Genomic DNA, 12,876 nt, shown 5'->3' with positions numbered 1-12,876 from the left:
CAGCAGCCAGGTTGGGTAATCTGATTATAACCTATAAAGCTCCAAAGATCTTAGGCCCAGAATATTTAAAAGAATGTCGTCTTCACTATGATCCCCAGTACCCACTGAGATCATTCGGAGAGGTTCATCTGCAGTTGTCACCAGTTTGTCCAGTGGCTGTGCGTGGATGGTCCTTCTCTGTTGCTGCCCTGAGACCTTGGAATGTGCTCCCTGCTGAAATAAGAGCCTCCCCATCTCTGACAACTCTTTAAAGTCTCTAAAGACACATTTGTTCACTCAAGCTTTTTAACTAGACTTGTGGTTTTAAATTGTTTTAGGGTTTTAATTTATGTTGCTGTAAACCACCCAGAGACAGAAGCTTGGGATGGTGTACAAATATAATAAATAAATATGATCTTTTTAATCTCATCAGCTCAAAGGTCTGCTCAGGAACTTCCATTGGTGGAGAAACAAAGTGTTGACAGCTATCATGTGATGGGTGGAAAGAAAATGATACTGAGTGGACACAACTTTCTGCAAGACTCCAAAGTTATTTTTGTAGAGAAAGCTCCAGGTATTTAAAATACTGGTCCTAAACATTAGTGAAGATTATATGTTCATGTATTGGCAATGTAATGTTATGAATGGTGATATTGAACTGTGGAATAAAAGTCATTGTACCGCCTTCTAAACATTTATTTGCTGGAGTAGCAACTCTTTTAGGTGTTTATAAGTTACACTAGCAGCTTAATTCTAACTATGTTTACTGGAAGTAAGTCCCACCAAGTTCAAAAGGACTTGTTTTTCCTCTATGTGCACAGAGGATTGCAATCTAAGAAGAAGGTATATAAAGAATGGGTCCAAAAACCCATGAAATACAAAAGACAGCAGTTGGTCTGTAAACCACCCAGAGATGCAAGTTTTGGGTGGTATAGAAATGTCTACACAGAGCCAAATGTGTACTGTGCAAGATAAGAATTACATGAACCATTCTCAACAGCAATCACTGGTAATAATACTGGTTCACATACTTTCTGACATTGTGCACACATACAGTAAGAATGTTTTGTTGGCTCAGTAGAGGAGGGGTGATTTTAATTGATCCTTCCTTCTTTCTGCTGCTCCTGATTCCCCCCCCCAAAAAAAATGTCCCTGAGGGTTGGAGGACTTCCAGAGACATACTTTAGGAGGCACTGGGGGTAGAAGGAAGGGGGATTGGTGAAATTTGTTTCTCCCCCTTGGCATGCACAAAATGTTCTTGGGGCACACAGTGTTAGTATGTGAGCTAGGGATGTGCTCTAAGTGTTTTGACGCCTCTGTTTCAAAGCACTGAAATGCTTTGAACGGCCCCAGCTGAATCGTTTCAGCGGGGGTGAGAGGGTCACTTTAACAGGAGGAAGGCAGGTCTTACCTGCTGTTCCGTTGCTCCACCACTGCTCCAGCACAGCGCTGTTTGTATTAAAGGAAAAGGCATACTGCCTGGCTGCATCTTGCTTGGGAACAGGAAGTTCCCTGTTCCCAGCAGCCTGTGGGAAGTGTCAGGAAGGAAATGGCATCTGAGCATGTTCAGACACCATCCTGACTGTCAGCACAGTGACTGCTCTCTGCCCCCCAGCCCGGCCCGGAAGTGCATGTAACACTTCACATCCTAATGCACATCCCTAATGTGATCCATGTTCTTTCTTGCTATGCTAATTTAACATCTAAAGTGGAACAGTTCCCATTATGAGAAAGATAATCACAGTCTCAATTGATGATGAATTCAATACAATCAAGTTTTCTCATAAACTCTTGTTCAGCAATTTCACACTGAAACGTCTTTTTGACTTCTTTTTTGGAATTATAGTGACTTTGAGGACAGTAAAAGAGCATCTTGGGAGAATATGTTCACCTAGCAATGTTTAATGTTGCATTTGCTGATGTCAGATTGGTATTCATTACTCTCTTATTTGTCCCGTGTTACCTATTTGTCCTGTGTAAACACTGTTCCCATACAGTATTGCATGCATTGCATTCGGGGATGTACAGGTAAATAAACTTCTGATGGTATAGCTGATATTACTAGGTCCAGGGATACTGTTACTTGAATAGGTAGGGAGACAGAGGCTCCAGAGTTTGTTACAGGGCCTAATCCTTAGTGTAATGCTGCTGTGCAGATGCAAGTAACATGGTTGGGTTTAAAAAACAAACAAACAGCTTATATGTCTCTTGTGATCTTACATTATTTAAAAATAACTAAAACTGAAAATCTTTCTCACCTGTCACTGCAAAAGATGTCCAATGACATTAAGACCGTTGGCCGACAGCCAGGCTAAGAGTTGCATGCAGGGAGCACTTCTGCACATTTATGGAGAGATGGTTTGATTTTCATCAATCCCTCCTTCCCTCTGCAGCAACCTGTGTCGGTGGCTGCAGGAATTGCAGCTGGCTGTAGGAGGATGAGGGGATCACCAAAAACCATCCCTTCCCTCTGTCAGTAAGCAGAAGCACTTCCCAGTTGCAGTTCCTAGTCTGGATGTCAGCCAGTGTTTATATAATCAGTGGACAGAGATCTGCAAATTATGTGTAAATGAGCTGCTGATAGAGCTGCTCTTCTCAAACGCTAGCTAATCTCACATCACAGGTGTTGTTAGATGCTTTCTTTCAATTATATCCTTAAAATTGAGGACTTGCATTTCTTGCTTCTTAATTATCTTTTTTTTTTACTTCATAATTGGCCAAAACGAATTATTGACATCAGAGGAGTATTGAAAATTTTATTCTGTAGTAAATTAGTGAATGTGCTAATTCACATTAGTGAATGTGCTAATGGCAGAGAATGTAAATTCTTTTGCTTCAGTAAATGTCAGCAGAGTGTACTTTTGTTAATTTATTAGATGCTCACTTCAGAAGATTAACTCTGTCCAAAATCTTTCCGGGAGTGGTGCAAACACATAGGTGTCCATAGACTTTAATTTTAACTCTGAAGAATGAAACACTCATTCTCTGCCCTTTTGATCATCTTTTTATAACTGAAATTTCTGTTCCATATTAAGCTGCAAGGTATGTGGATGTGAAAACACTTGATACGTTGCAGCATCAGGTCTATTTGCCCTTTTAGTATCAAGCTGCTGGAGAGAGTAAGTAAATGTAATCAAAAGTAAGATCCTGATCCAAAGGTGGCTAGAACAGATAGATGAGTGTAAAAAGGCAGGGTCAGTGAAGGCGAGACCCAAGAAGGAGGAGCATGTTTTTTTAAGCATGTTTTGGAAAGGGTTTCCGTGGTGCTGGCACAAACCAGAAATTCCACAGCTGCTTGTTGAAACCCCCTGAACTTTAAGCTGTCTCCTGAAATTCTCAAGCACTTAACTTCTCCCAGCCATTCAAATGAAGGCTTTGATAGTCGTGACCATTTAACCCTCGACATTCACTGAGTTCCAAAGAGATTGCTGCTTCACTCTGCCATCTGTGACTGTTCCTAACAGTACAATACATTACAGGCACATATGCTTTTGCTGAGTAAGGCAGTCTCTTTTGACTGTCAGTTCGCTCGAGCTGCAGAATAGTTTCAGAGACACAAACTGACCGGGTCAACCAACCGCCCTCTCATAGCCTCCTTTGCTTCCTCCCTCCCAGTTGTAGATGGAATGAATGGATAGGTATTAAGGGGATGTTCTTCAAACTGTTATGGCAGCAGAGAGAGCTGCATGAGAAGAGGGGCAGCAGGAGGGGGGTCGGTACAGGTGGGACCTTAACAGCACAGGACTACCCCTGCAACCACTGGCAGGGTTTGTGGAGAAAGGATCGGAAGACAATAATTCAAGAAATGTTTGTGAAAAGAGTTACAGTAAAATGATCATTTCCTGATGTTGCATCTATGGGTGCGTCCCACACTCTCACTGTGAGACAGTACCTAACCAGGGGGACAGGATAATGCCATTTGGGCATACCTTTAGAAAGTAAATGTTTTGACCAGTGAGACTATTACTAAAGACACTAATAATACATCATTTTTTCACATTTGGGTGTAAATGTTTGACATCTGTATCCTCAGGGAGTAATTTTTGCATTTTACCAATGTAGCAGATGACATGGCTAATGGCAACAATTTAAACAAATAGTCATATGTATATATTATTTTTGAACCATTATGCATTGAGCTCACCTAGCTGTCATTCACACTGACAGAAACTCAAGGGCTAAGGAACTGGTTTGTGCTAATTAGTATGACATGTAGACAATTTTATTTTCTGCTTATTTAAATGGATTCCGTGAATTCAGCTTTCCTGAATGTTTTTCGAAGCTATATTCCTAAACTGTGCCTGCCTTTAAGGGCTAACATTCAGCTGCGATGATCTATGGAGAAATAGCTTTATCCATGCATGGGAGGAGGTGGGTGGGCGGGAATTGGCCTGTCTTAACAATGACTCATATGAAAGGGAATCCCTGAAGAATGATTGAGTCAATTCTTGAACTAAAAGACAGTAGCAGAGCTGTGCTCTCAACTTAACTCCCTCATCACTGCCTTTCAGCAAACAAGCATGAGGAGCCATCTGAAATGTCAGCACCACCAGCGGTGCTCTGTCTCTTGTGTGTCTCTTAAGCTGACCTAAGCAGCTAGGCAGGAAGATTAGTTGCTTAAAATACTGATCTAGAAAGGTTGCAGGAGGAGCACCAGCAGCACAGCACAAAGGGTTCATTTAAAGGCATAATTAATGAATATAAAGTACTACAAGCATTGGGAGAGTTTGTTGCTTTCTGAACTGCTTTCTTCAGAAGCATACTATGATTTTCTCAGATGTTTTATAGTGCCATTTAAAATATACCATGATGGTGTAAGCCCTTTCTTCAAGGGATTTTGGTTAATACTTTATTGCTTGCACATCAAGCCATATTTTCCAGTGATGAAAGTCAATATTAAATGTCTATCCAAGATAGTCACAAAAGTTATTTAAAAATGAGGATGCTCACTACATTTTAAAAGTTCAGAATGCATTCTTCCTAAATTCAGAATGCTCAATTGTCTCATTTTAATTTGGTATAGATTTATTTCCTAGCATTCAACAGAAATGTGTCAAGATGTTCAGAAGATGGCACATTCACATATATTAAAGAATCAGATTATTTTCTGAATACTTCATTTTCAAAAAAACCCTCTTCAAAGTTCATGTTAATTGTACTGAAAGAGAGATCTATGTCTGTCTAATATAGCATTCGCTCCAAGAAGTGCAAGTACTGTACATATTGTTTGAATAAACGTAAGTGCATGAAATATGCTGCAGATGCTCCTAATGAAATCACAGAATTTAGGGTCCAGTTATAAAATAATTTGATGGAAATGATTTGTTTATCGATGATCCCATCCGGTTCATGGAATCATGTTTGAGAAAATCCATGGGGATAATTTAAAACATCTCATACATTCCTAATATTATATCGGAATGTTTAACCAACCTAATGTGAATCTGATTATGGTCATGGCTTATGATACCTCCTTTTAAGTTCTTATTTTTCAACCATGCTTGCTTAGCAAGCATATGAGTTCACATAATCAGTTTGAATAATATCAAGCACATGATTAGTTTGTCACTGCCAGACTTATATCTGCCCATAGAGTACAGTGGGGGGGGGGGAGTAAGGTTGTCCGTGGCAACCAGGTGAGTGGTTAGGGACATGCACAATGGTGGCTCAAGACCTCTGTGTGCCTGAGGCAAAGCACCAAATGTTGTCCCCTTTCTTGCACTCTCCTCCCCCTCCCCCCCTTTAAAAGCAGAAGGCAAGAGGGCATCTTGCTGGCACCCCAGATCTTCTGCCTGAGGTGACAGCCTAACTTTGCTCATAAAAGGGCTGCCCCAGACAAACCTCTGATAAGGTTTGTGGATGATGCCACTTCACTATCTAATTTGTAGATATTAGGAAGTTGTAAAGCATGATTGATTTGATTTGATTTCTATACCGCTCTTCCAAAAGTGGCTCAGGGAGGTTTACACAGAGAAATAATAAATAAATAAGATGGATCCCTTTCCCCAAAGGGCTCACATTCTAAAAAGAAACATGATAGACACCAGCAACAGGTATCTATCATGGAGGTGCTGTGCTGGGGGTGGATAGGGCCAGTTACTCTCCCCCTGCTAAATAGAGAGAATCACCATGTTAAAAGGTGCCTCTTTGCCAAGTTAGCAGGCAAAGTAAATAATAAATAGTAGCTCTAGTAAATAATATGGTCACTTAGGTTGAACATTTCAAATATATTTACACATCACTCAGTCCTATGTTTTTAGCTGAGTTATTTGCACCCCCAGCCCCAATGAAGTCAGGACACACTTAGTTGGAGTGAAATAGGGCTACTTTATTAATGTACAACGAAATAAGACTTGCAACGAGGTACCAGAGTGTGGGTACTCCTCCCATGTGGGACTGCCTCCTAAGGAGGGCTGTCCCCACACCAGGGTAAAGAGCTAGGTACTGATTTGGTCAGGTGCCAGTTCCTGACTTCCTCTCACTGAGAGGCCTTATCCTGCTGAGGGGGGAAGCAACCTCACCCACCCCGAACTCAAGCTGCCAAAACTCTGAGCTGGTGAGTCGAGCCGCTGCCCGAGCAGGGGTTCTTCTTCGACATGGTCCCTGACTTTTACACGAATGGGCTATGTGCCTGTGCAGAGACCTCGTCGGAAACTAACAAGCTCAATTCTCCTGCTTTGGGTGGGAACCCCGCCCCCAACCTCTATATGTGGCTGTGCCACTCCTCATCCCTTCAGTCTTCGTCATCTGTGAAGTAGACATCATGGAATCTGCAGTTTGGCAACGAGTAGGAATATTCCTCTATCCTCTTGTTGGTTTTCTCCCTGCTCTTTCCTTTTGCTTCTTATTTTTTGCGTAGTAGCAGCTTTCCCTCGGCGTTTTGTTTTTTAATGGGTTTCCCCCATCTTTGGAGCTCCGATCCTGGCTGGGACGGAGCATGGTGGCCGGCCGGCCGGCCTACGGTATTTATGCCAGGCACGACGAACTTCAGGAAGTATGTTGGTTGCGGATATAAGATCACTTCCCCCTATACTCATACCAAGTGTCTTCTGTGCCTGGGGGAATCCCACATTATCGAGACCTGTCTTCATTGCCAGAGGTTTATGAAGCAGGCTTGCAAGAAAAGGGCTTCTCGCCTGTGCGCAGCGCTGTGGGACTTGGCCCTCTATTCGTCGGAGGCCTCATCGTTGAATCGGTCTGTTAAGATGGCTGCTTCAGTGTAGTCGGAGCATTCCGACTCTGCTCTCATGGAGGTTCAGGACCCAGTCTCTGTACCGGCTTCAACGTCTCCTGTCGCCGACCCCTCGATGGTCTCAGGCCCGTTGGCACGCTTTGAGGACTTGCTTAAGCATTCTGTGCCCGTGGTACCGGATCCTTCCCAGCCTCTTCGGTGTCGATACTGAAGAAGAAGAAGAAGCCGGTGTTGCCTTCTATTTTGCTAGCAGGTCAACACCTCCCTCCTATAGCAAAGAAAAAGAAGCCGGCACCGCTTCCTCCTTCAGAGGCTCCAATAGCCAAGAAGTTGGCTCTGGAACAGGACCATGCATCCCTGGATCGCTGGGCAGGGGCATCGGCCCCTCTGTTACCGAAGTCATTGGTTTCTGTTTGGCCTAGCTCGCTGTTGGCTGGGAAGTCCTTCGCCCTGACTCCTGATTGTGCCCGTGCGAGTAGAGAAATGTCAGTGGCGACAGAGGATCCTGGATACGCTTCATCTGAGGAGGAGTCTTATTCACCAGACAAGCCCACCGGAGACGTGTTGTGACAGCCCCGGCATCGTTCATCCCCTCGACGGCACCAGGAGCGTCTCCCTCCTAGGGATCGAAGTTCCCGTTGGGACTCTGAAGACTGCTCCTCTGATTACAGACCGGGCCGAGACTGGGACCATCATGAGCACCTATATGTGGATCGGTACCATGTGATGGGGTGCCGCTCCCCCTTGGATGAGGTTGAGCCCTCCTCATATGGTGCTTGGCCTGCATATATGGGAGAGCAGGGACTGGCGCGAGGCCCCCTCGCACTTGGAGGGGAGGCCTCGCCCTTGCTTTTTGTAGCACTCCCCTCAAGATCGACCTGAGCTGCGTGATTCGCCCTCTGAAGCTCCGGTTCCACAACAGGCTTCGATGCCTGCTCAGGTGCTGCCAGCGGAGGCACCCGCCTCGGTACCAAACATTGCAGGAAGCAAGGCGGATTTCCCTACTCGACGGCCTTGGCCCAGGACTCTTTGGCACTTCCCAAGTCGGACTGCGAGAGTGAACCTAGTTTTCCAAGTTCAAAGGCCGTTTCCCTGGGGTCGTTCCCTCTGGACATCCAATCGGACTCTAAGCCCATTTCTCCGTCAGAGGATCTTAAGCAATACTCTGTGTATGTGGCCCGCATGGCCTCTGCTTTGGGCGTGAGCCTCAGTACCCAACAGAAAGGGGAACTGGACCCCTTGTTCAGTCTTATTGATGCGGAGGCCAAGGTACTGGCCGCTTTGCCCCGTAACCTGGCATTGTTGGGGGTCATGAGCCCCTGGTGGCGCAGTGGTAAAACTGCTGCCCTGTAACCAGAAGGTTACAAGTTCGATCCCGACCAGGGGCTCAAGGTTGACTCAGCCTTCCATCCTTCCGAGGTCGGTAAAATGAATACCCAGAATGTTGGGGGCAATATGCTAAATCATTGTAAACCGCTTAGAGAGCTCTGGCTATAGAGCGGTATATAAATGTAAGTGCTATTGCTATTGCTATTGCTATGCAGGGGCACTGGAAAAAGCCAACGACTCTCTCTCAACCCATCATGCACTTGGAGAAATTATACACGGTGTAGCTGCAAGATGATATGAGTTTCCTAAAGAATCATCCCACCCCTAATTCTGTTGTCATAGAAGTGTCTCTACAGAAGACCAGAGGTCACAGCCAATCGGTGCCAGATGACAAGGAGGGCAGGAAGCTGGACTTGTTCAAGAGGAGGCTGTAAAGGTCTACAAGTTTCTGCTCAATCCATGGCGAGGTGGATAGTTTTGACGATTGAACTTTGCTATAAATTGGCTCATAAGCAGTTGCCTGCGACCGTTAAGGCACATTTGGTTAGGTCCGTGGTGGCCTCTGTTGCCTTTGACCATGTGGTCTCCTTGGATGCTGTCTGTCAAGCGACTACTTGGGCTTCTCCCCACTCATTTATCCGTCATTATGCTATTGATGCCAGGGCATGGAATGATGCTGTGTTTGGCAGGAGTGTCCTGCAGTCTATTTTGAGTTGATGTACTTGTTTCTGAAATAAATCCTTCTGGCAGTTTACATTTGTTTCCATTTATTCCCTCCTCCTTGGGTGCTAGCTTGTTATGCACCCATTGGTGTAAGAGACCACGTTGAAGAACTACAGGTTGCTTACCTGTAACTTTGGTTCTTCTGGTGGTCATCTGTCCTTTTACACGTCCTCCCGCCCTCCCTGCTGGGTCTACTGAAGCTGGACTCCGTGACTGAAGGGATGAGGAGTGGCGCAGCCACATATAGCAGCTCGGGGAGGGGTTCCCGCCCAAAGCAGGAGAATTGAGCTTGTTAGACGAGGTCTCTGCGCAGGCGCATAGCTCATTGGTGTAAAAGGACGACTACTAGAAGAACCAAAGTTACAGATGAGTAACCTGTAGTTCCAAATCCTCTGGGCCACACAAACCCTGAAGGGCTGGTCCTTGCCCCCCGCCCCATCAAATGGCCCTCCAGCCGAACACCATTAATCAATCTACCTACCCAACACCTGCACTCTTAGGTTGAACATTTCACACAGCACTCAGTCCTGTGTTTAGCTGAGTTATTATCCTTAATTTTTCAATCATGATCCTGGGGTGGGTAGGGGCAAGACCTTCAGCTGCAGCAATAATAATAATCCTGGACATTACATGCCCCTCACATATTTTAATTATCTTGGATATGGGCTGTGCTCCTGTAACACTTCATTTTGCACTGCTGTGTTCGAAGGCTCAAGGTTTGGCGTCTGTTTTGATGAAACGAGACGTGGAGACTAGTGAGCAGACACTTGGCTGAACTCCATTTGGTAAAAGATCTTACATTCTCAGAGATCTTTCCATTGGTTTTTCCATTGCCAGTAGCAGTCACAGTTTGAGGGGCAACTGGCCAAAAACAGGTCAAGTTTCAGACTGGTAGTCAAGCTGTAGTTCAGCTTGACTACCAGCCAATGAACTAAGTGGCAGAATATCCCTCTATCACATGCCTTATGCATAATGTTTTCTGTATCTGCCTCGCTTTCGGAGTCCTCCACACCTCCTTCACTGACTGCTGCGTCAATTTCTGTGTTAACTCATTTGCAACAGGCCTGAAAGTTTTTGCTAGTGCAAGAGAGCTAGAAATGTGAGAAGTATATGGTTCAGAGCACAAGAGTTAATGTGAAGGTCGCTCATACATACCTATTTCCTGGGGTGGTATTGGTGTACAAAGGAGTTTCTGGCCACTTACCAGAAACAGATATCTTTAGCTGGGAGTTTCATCAGATGATGGAATCATTGCGTGGAGGAATCCTTTTCTCACACGTATAGTAGTTGTGATGTAGCTTGTAGGAAATATCAGCACGTAGCAGATTTTTCCTAGCTCTGCAGCACAGAAAAAGGTAAAGATAGTATGGATAGTACACATAATAAGGTATCATCGTTACAGAGTTTCATCGTACAGTATTTTTATCAGGGTTATTAAGGTCAGTAGTTCTTTTATATAGATTTTATTAAGTGGTGTGTGTGTGTGTGTGTGTGTGTGTGTGTGTGTGTGTGTGTGTGTGTGTTTAATTTCAAATGCATTTTGTTGTGGACCGAAAGTATGGGACTCCCCCACCTTTTTTTTAAAGGAGCCAAGCAGATATTTCCTGTTAACTAGAAAAGGAGACATTTTTCAAAGAAGTGATTCTCTTATATTTAGCAGGAGAAGAGGAACTGTCCTTATCCAGCCTCAACACAGTGCCCTTCTGGTGGCTCTTGCTGTTGTCTGTCGTGTTTCTTTTTAGATTATGGGCCCTTTGGGGACAGAGAACCATCTACTTTTTCTTTTTCTATGTAAACCACATTGAGAACTTTTTTTGTTGAAAAGTGGTACACACAATAATAATCAGTGTACCTATATTTTACGTGCAAAGCTAGTACATGTAGGCAGCTAAATGGTGGTGGGAGAATGCCAGGATTGCAGGCATAACATAAATCAGTTTGTGAATGGAGATAGCAGGCTTCCTCTATACTAAATTTTATATTCAGATGCTATATATTCTAATGCATATGCACCCTCCTACTACCACCCTTGTAAAACGGAAGCATCTGCACACTTTAATCCTAAATATTTTCTAGAAAATGTCTCAATTATTCCCATGGAGATCAATTCCACTTAAGCAGGCTTATGATTACAGTTGACAAAAATAACAGTTAATTGAAATTTAAAACAAATGGCAGATTCAGAGTATTGCAACACTTTGTGGGATCTCTATAGAACATTGGATTCCTTGAAAGTGTCCCGCCATGTTGAGCAGGAGAGATGAAGAGAATATCATTTTATAGAGAGAATACACCTTTTGACTCCACTATCAGCCCTACAGTATAAGATAATATGCAGTTGGCAGATGGATTATTTGTACACATGAGTGTATAAGGTAAAGGTAAAGTGTGCCATCGAGTCAGTGTTGACTCCTGGCAAGCACAGAGCCCTGTGGTTGTTCTTGGTAGAATACAGGATGGGTTTACCATTGCCTCCTCCCACGCAGTAGGAGTGTGTACATGAGGATTAAATCAGCTTTATGGTGGTTGTTTTTAAAAACCAGCTCTTAACACAAATGTAAATCCTACATTGGCTGCTGTTGTGAATAATCAATTTCTCTCATGAATGCTGCCCTATATAGCCTCCATACATGACTCAAAAGCATGGGTCAAATGTGCTTGTTAGTGTCACTTGTGAAAACACCAATAGTCCCTCTCACTCATTCTGCTACCAGTCCTCCTCTCTCTACAGATATGCAGTGCTTACCTTAGCCATAGGGATGATGTGAGAAAGTACATGGGGAATACACTAAATTTGTTCTTCCATGGCACATTTGGTTTGAATGAAAAACCATAGCCACTGCCAGTCAATATATATTTCTATACTTCCTTTCTTGATGCTGTTCCACCTTTATAGAGGGATTTGGCAGGCCCCATGGATAAAACAGGAGATGTCAAAGGTTGATTTGATTTAAATCACGATTTAAATCATGATATAAATCACTTCACAGAAGGACTCGATTTTAATTATTTAAATCACTAGTTAGGAAGATTTTTTTAATCATCATTTTCTAGTAAAGTTACATTGTTGTTCTCTAATAACTTTAATGCATATTCAGATATAAGTGCAGGTTTCATTTTTAGAAGTTAGGTATACACTATAATAGGTATACGCCTCTCATAATGCTGTTTCATTTGGGGAACCAGGCCTTACCTATCTTTATTGCACTGTTTGCATTTCCCAAATGGGGTCTCTTACAGCCTGCTGCCATGATAGGTCCCTTCTACAATTGAGAATATGCTCCAAAACACGTTTCCTCAGGATTGCAGGAATGTGTTTTGTTCACTTTTGTTTTCATTTTCTATCCACCCCCATCCCTTGCATTTATATCCAGATGACTCCTCACTCAGGTCTACTCCATTCCCCCAAATTTTCTGTTCATTCATTGACCTTTGTCTTTGCCCTTAGGAGTGGGGGGCGGGAGCAAGGGCTTGACAGTGTGCAGGCACGGAGCCTGACCACTGGCGGCCTATGTGTGGCCACGGCGGTGGCCCCGCTGACCCCCACCCCCAGCGTCTGACGTCAGACGCGGGTGTGTGGACTGGCTCCCAAGTGGAGCCTTGATTCTCTGTTCGGGAGTTGGAGTTCAATTCCTGAAGGGGCCGTGCCGCGC

At 44.0% G+C, this 12,876-nt stretch overlaps 1 protein-coding gene across 5 annotated transcripts in view; it reads left to right on the top strand.

Annotated features, from left to right (window-relative positions):
- Positions 1–12,876, top strand: part of NFATC1 (nuclear factor of activated T cells 1) — a 208,262-nt gene that overhangs the window by 105,247 nt on the left and 90,139 nt on the right. For all 5 annotated transcript variants that reach the window (XM_053249189.1, XM_053249187.1, XM_053249190.1 and 2 more), the window contains exon 6: positions 413–553. In XM_053249189.1, coding sequence (XP_053105164.1) covers positions 413–553 — 141 coding nt within the window. The remainder of the gene's footprint in view (positions 1–412; positions 554–12,876) is intronic.

Source organism: Hemicordylus capensis, chromosome 4 (assembly GCF_027244095.1).
Source record: "Hemicordylus capensis ecotype Gifberg chromosome 4, rHemCap1.1.pri, whole genome shotgun sequence".
NCBI classification, from domain to species: Eukaryota; Metazoa; Chordata; class Lepidosauria; order Squamata; family Cordylidae; genus Hemicordylus; species Hemicordylus capensis.
This window is presented reverse-complemented; position numbering and strand designations above follow the sequence as displayed.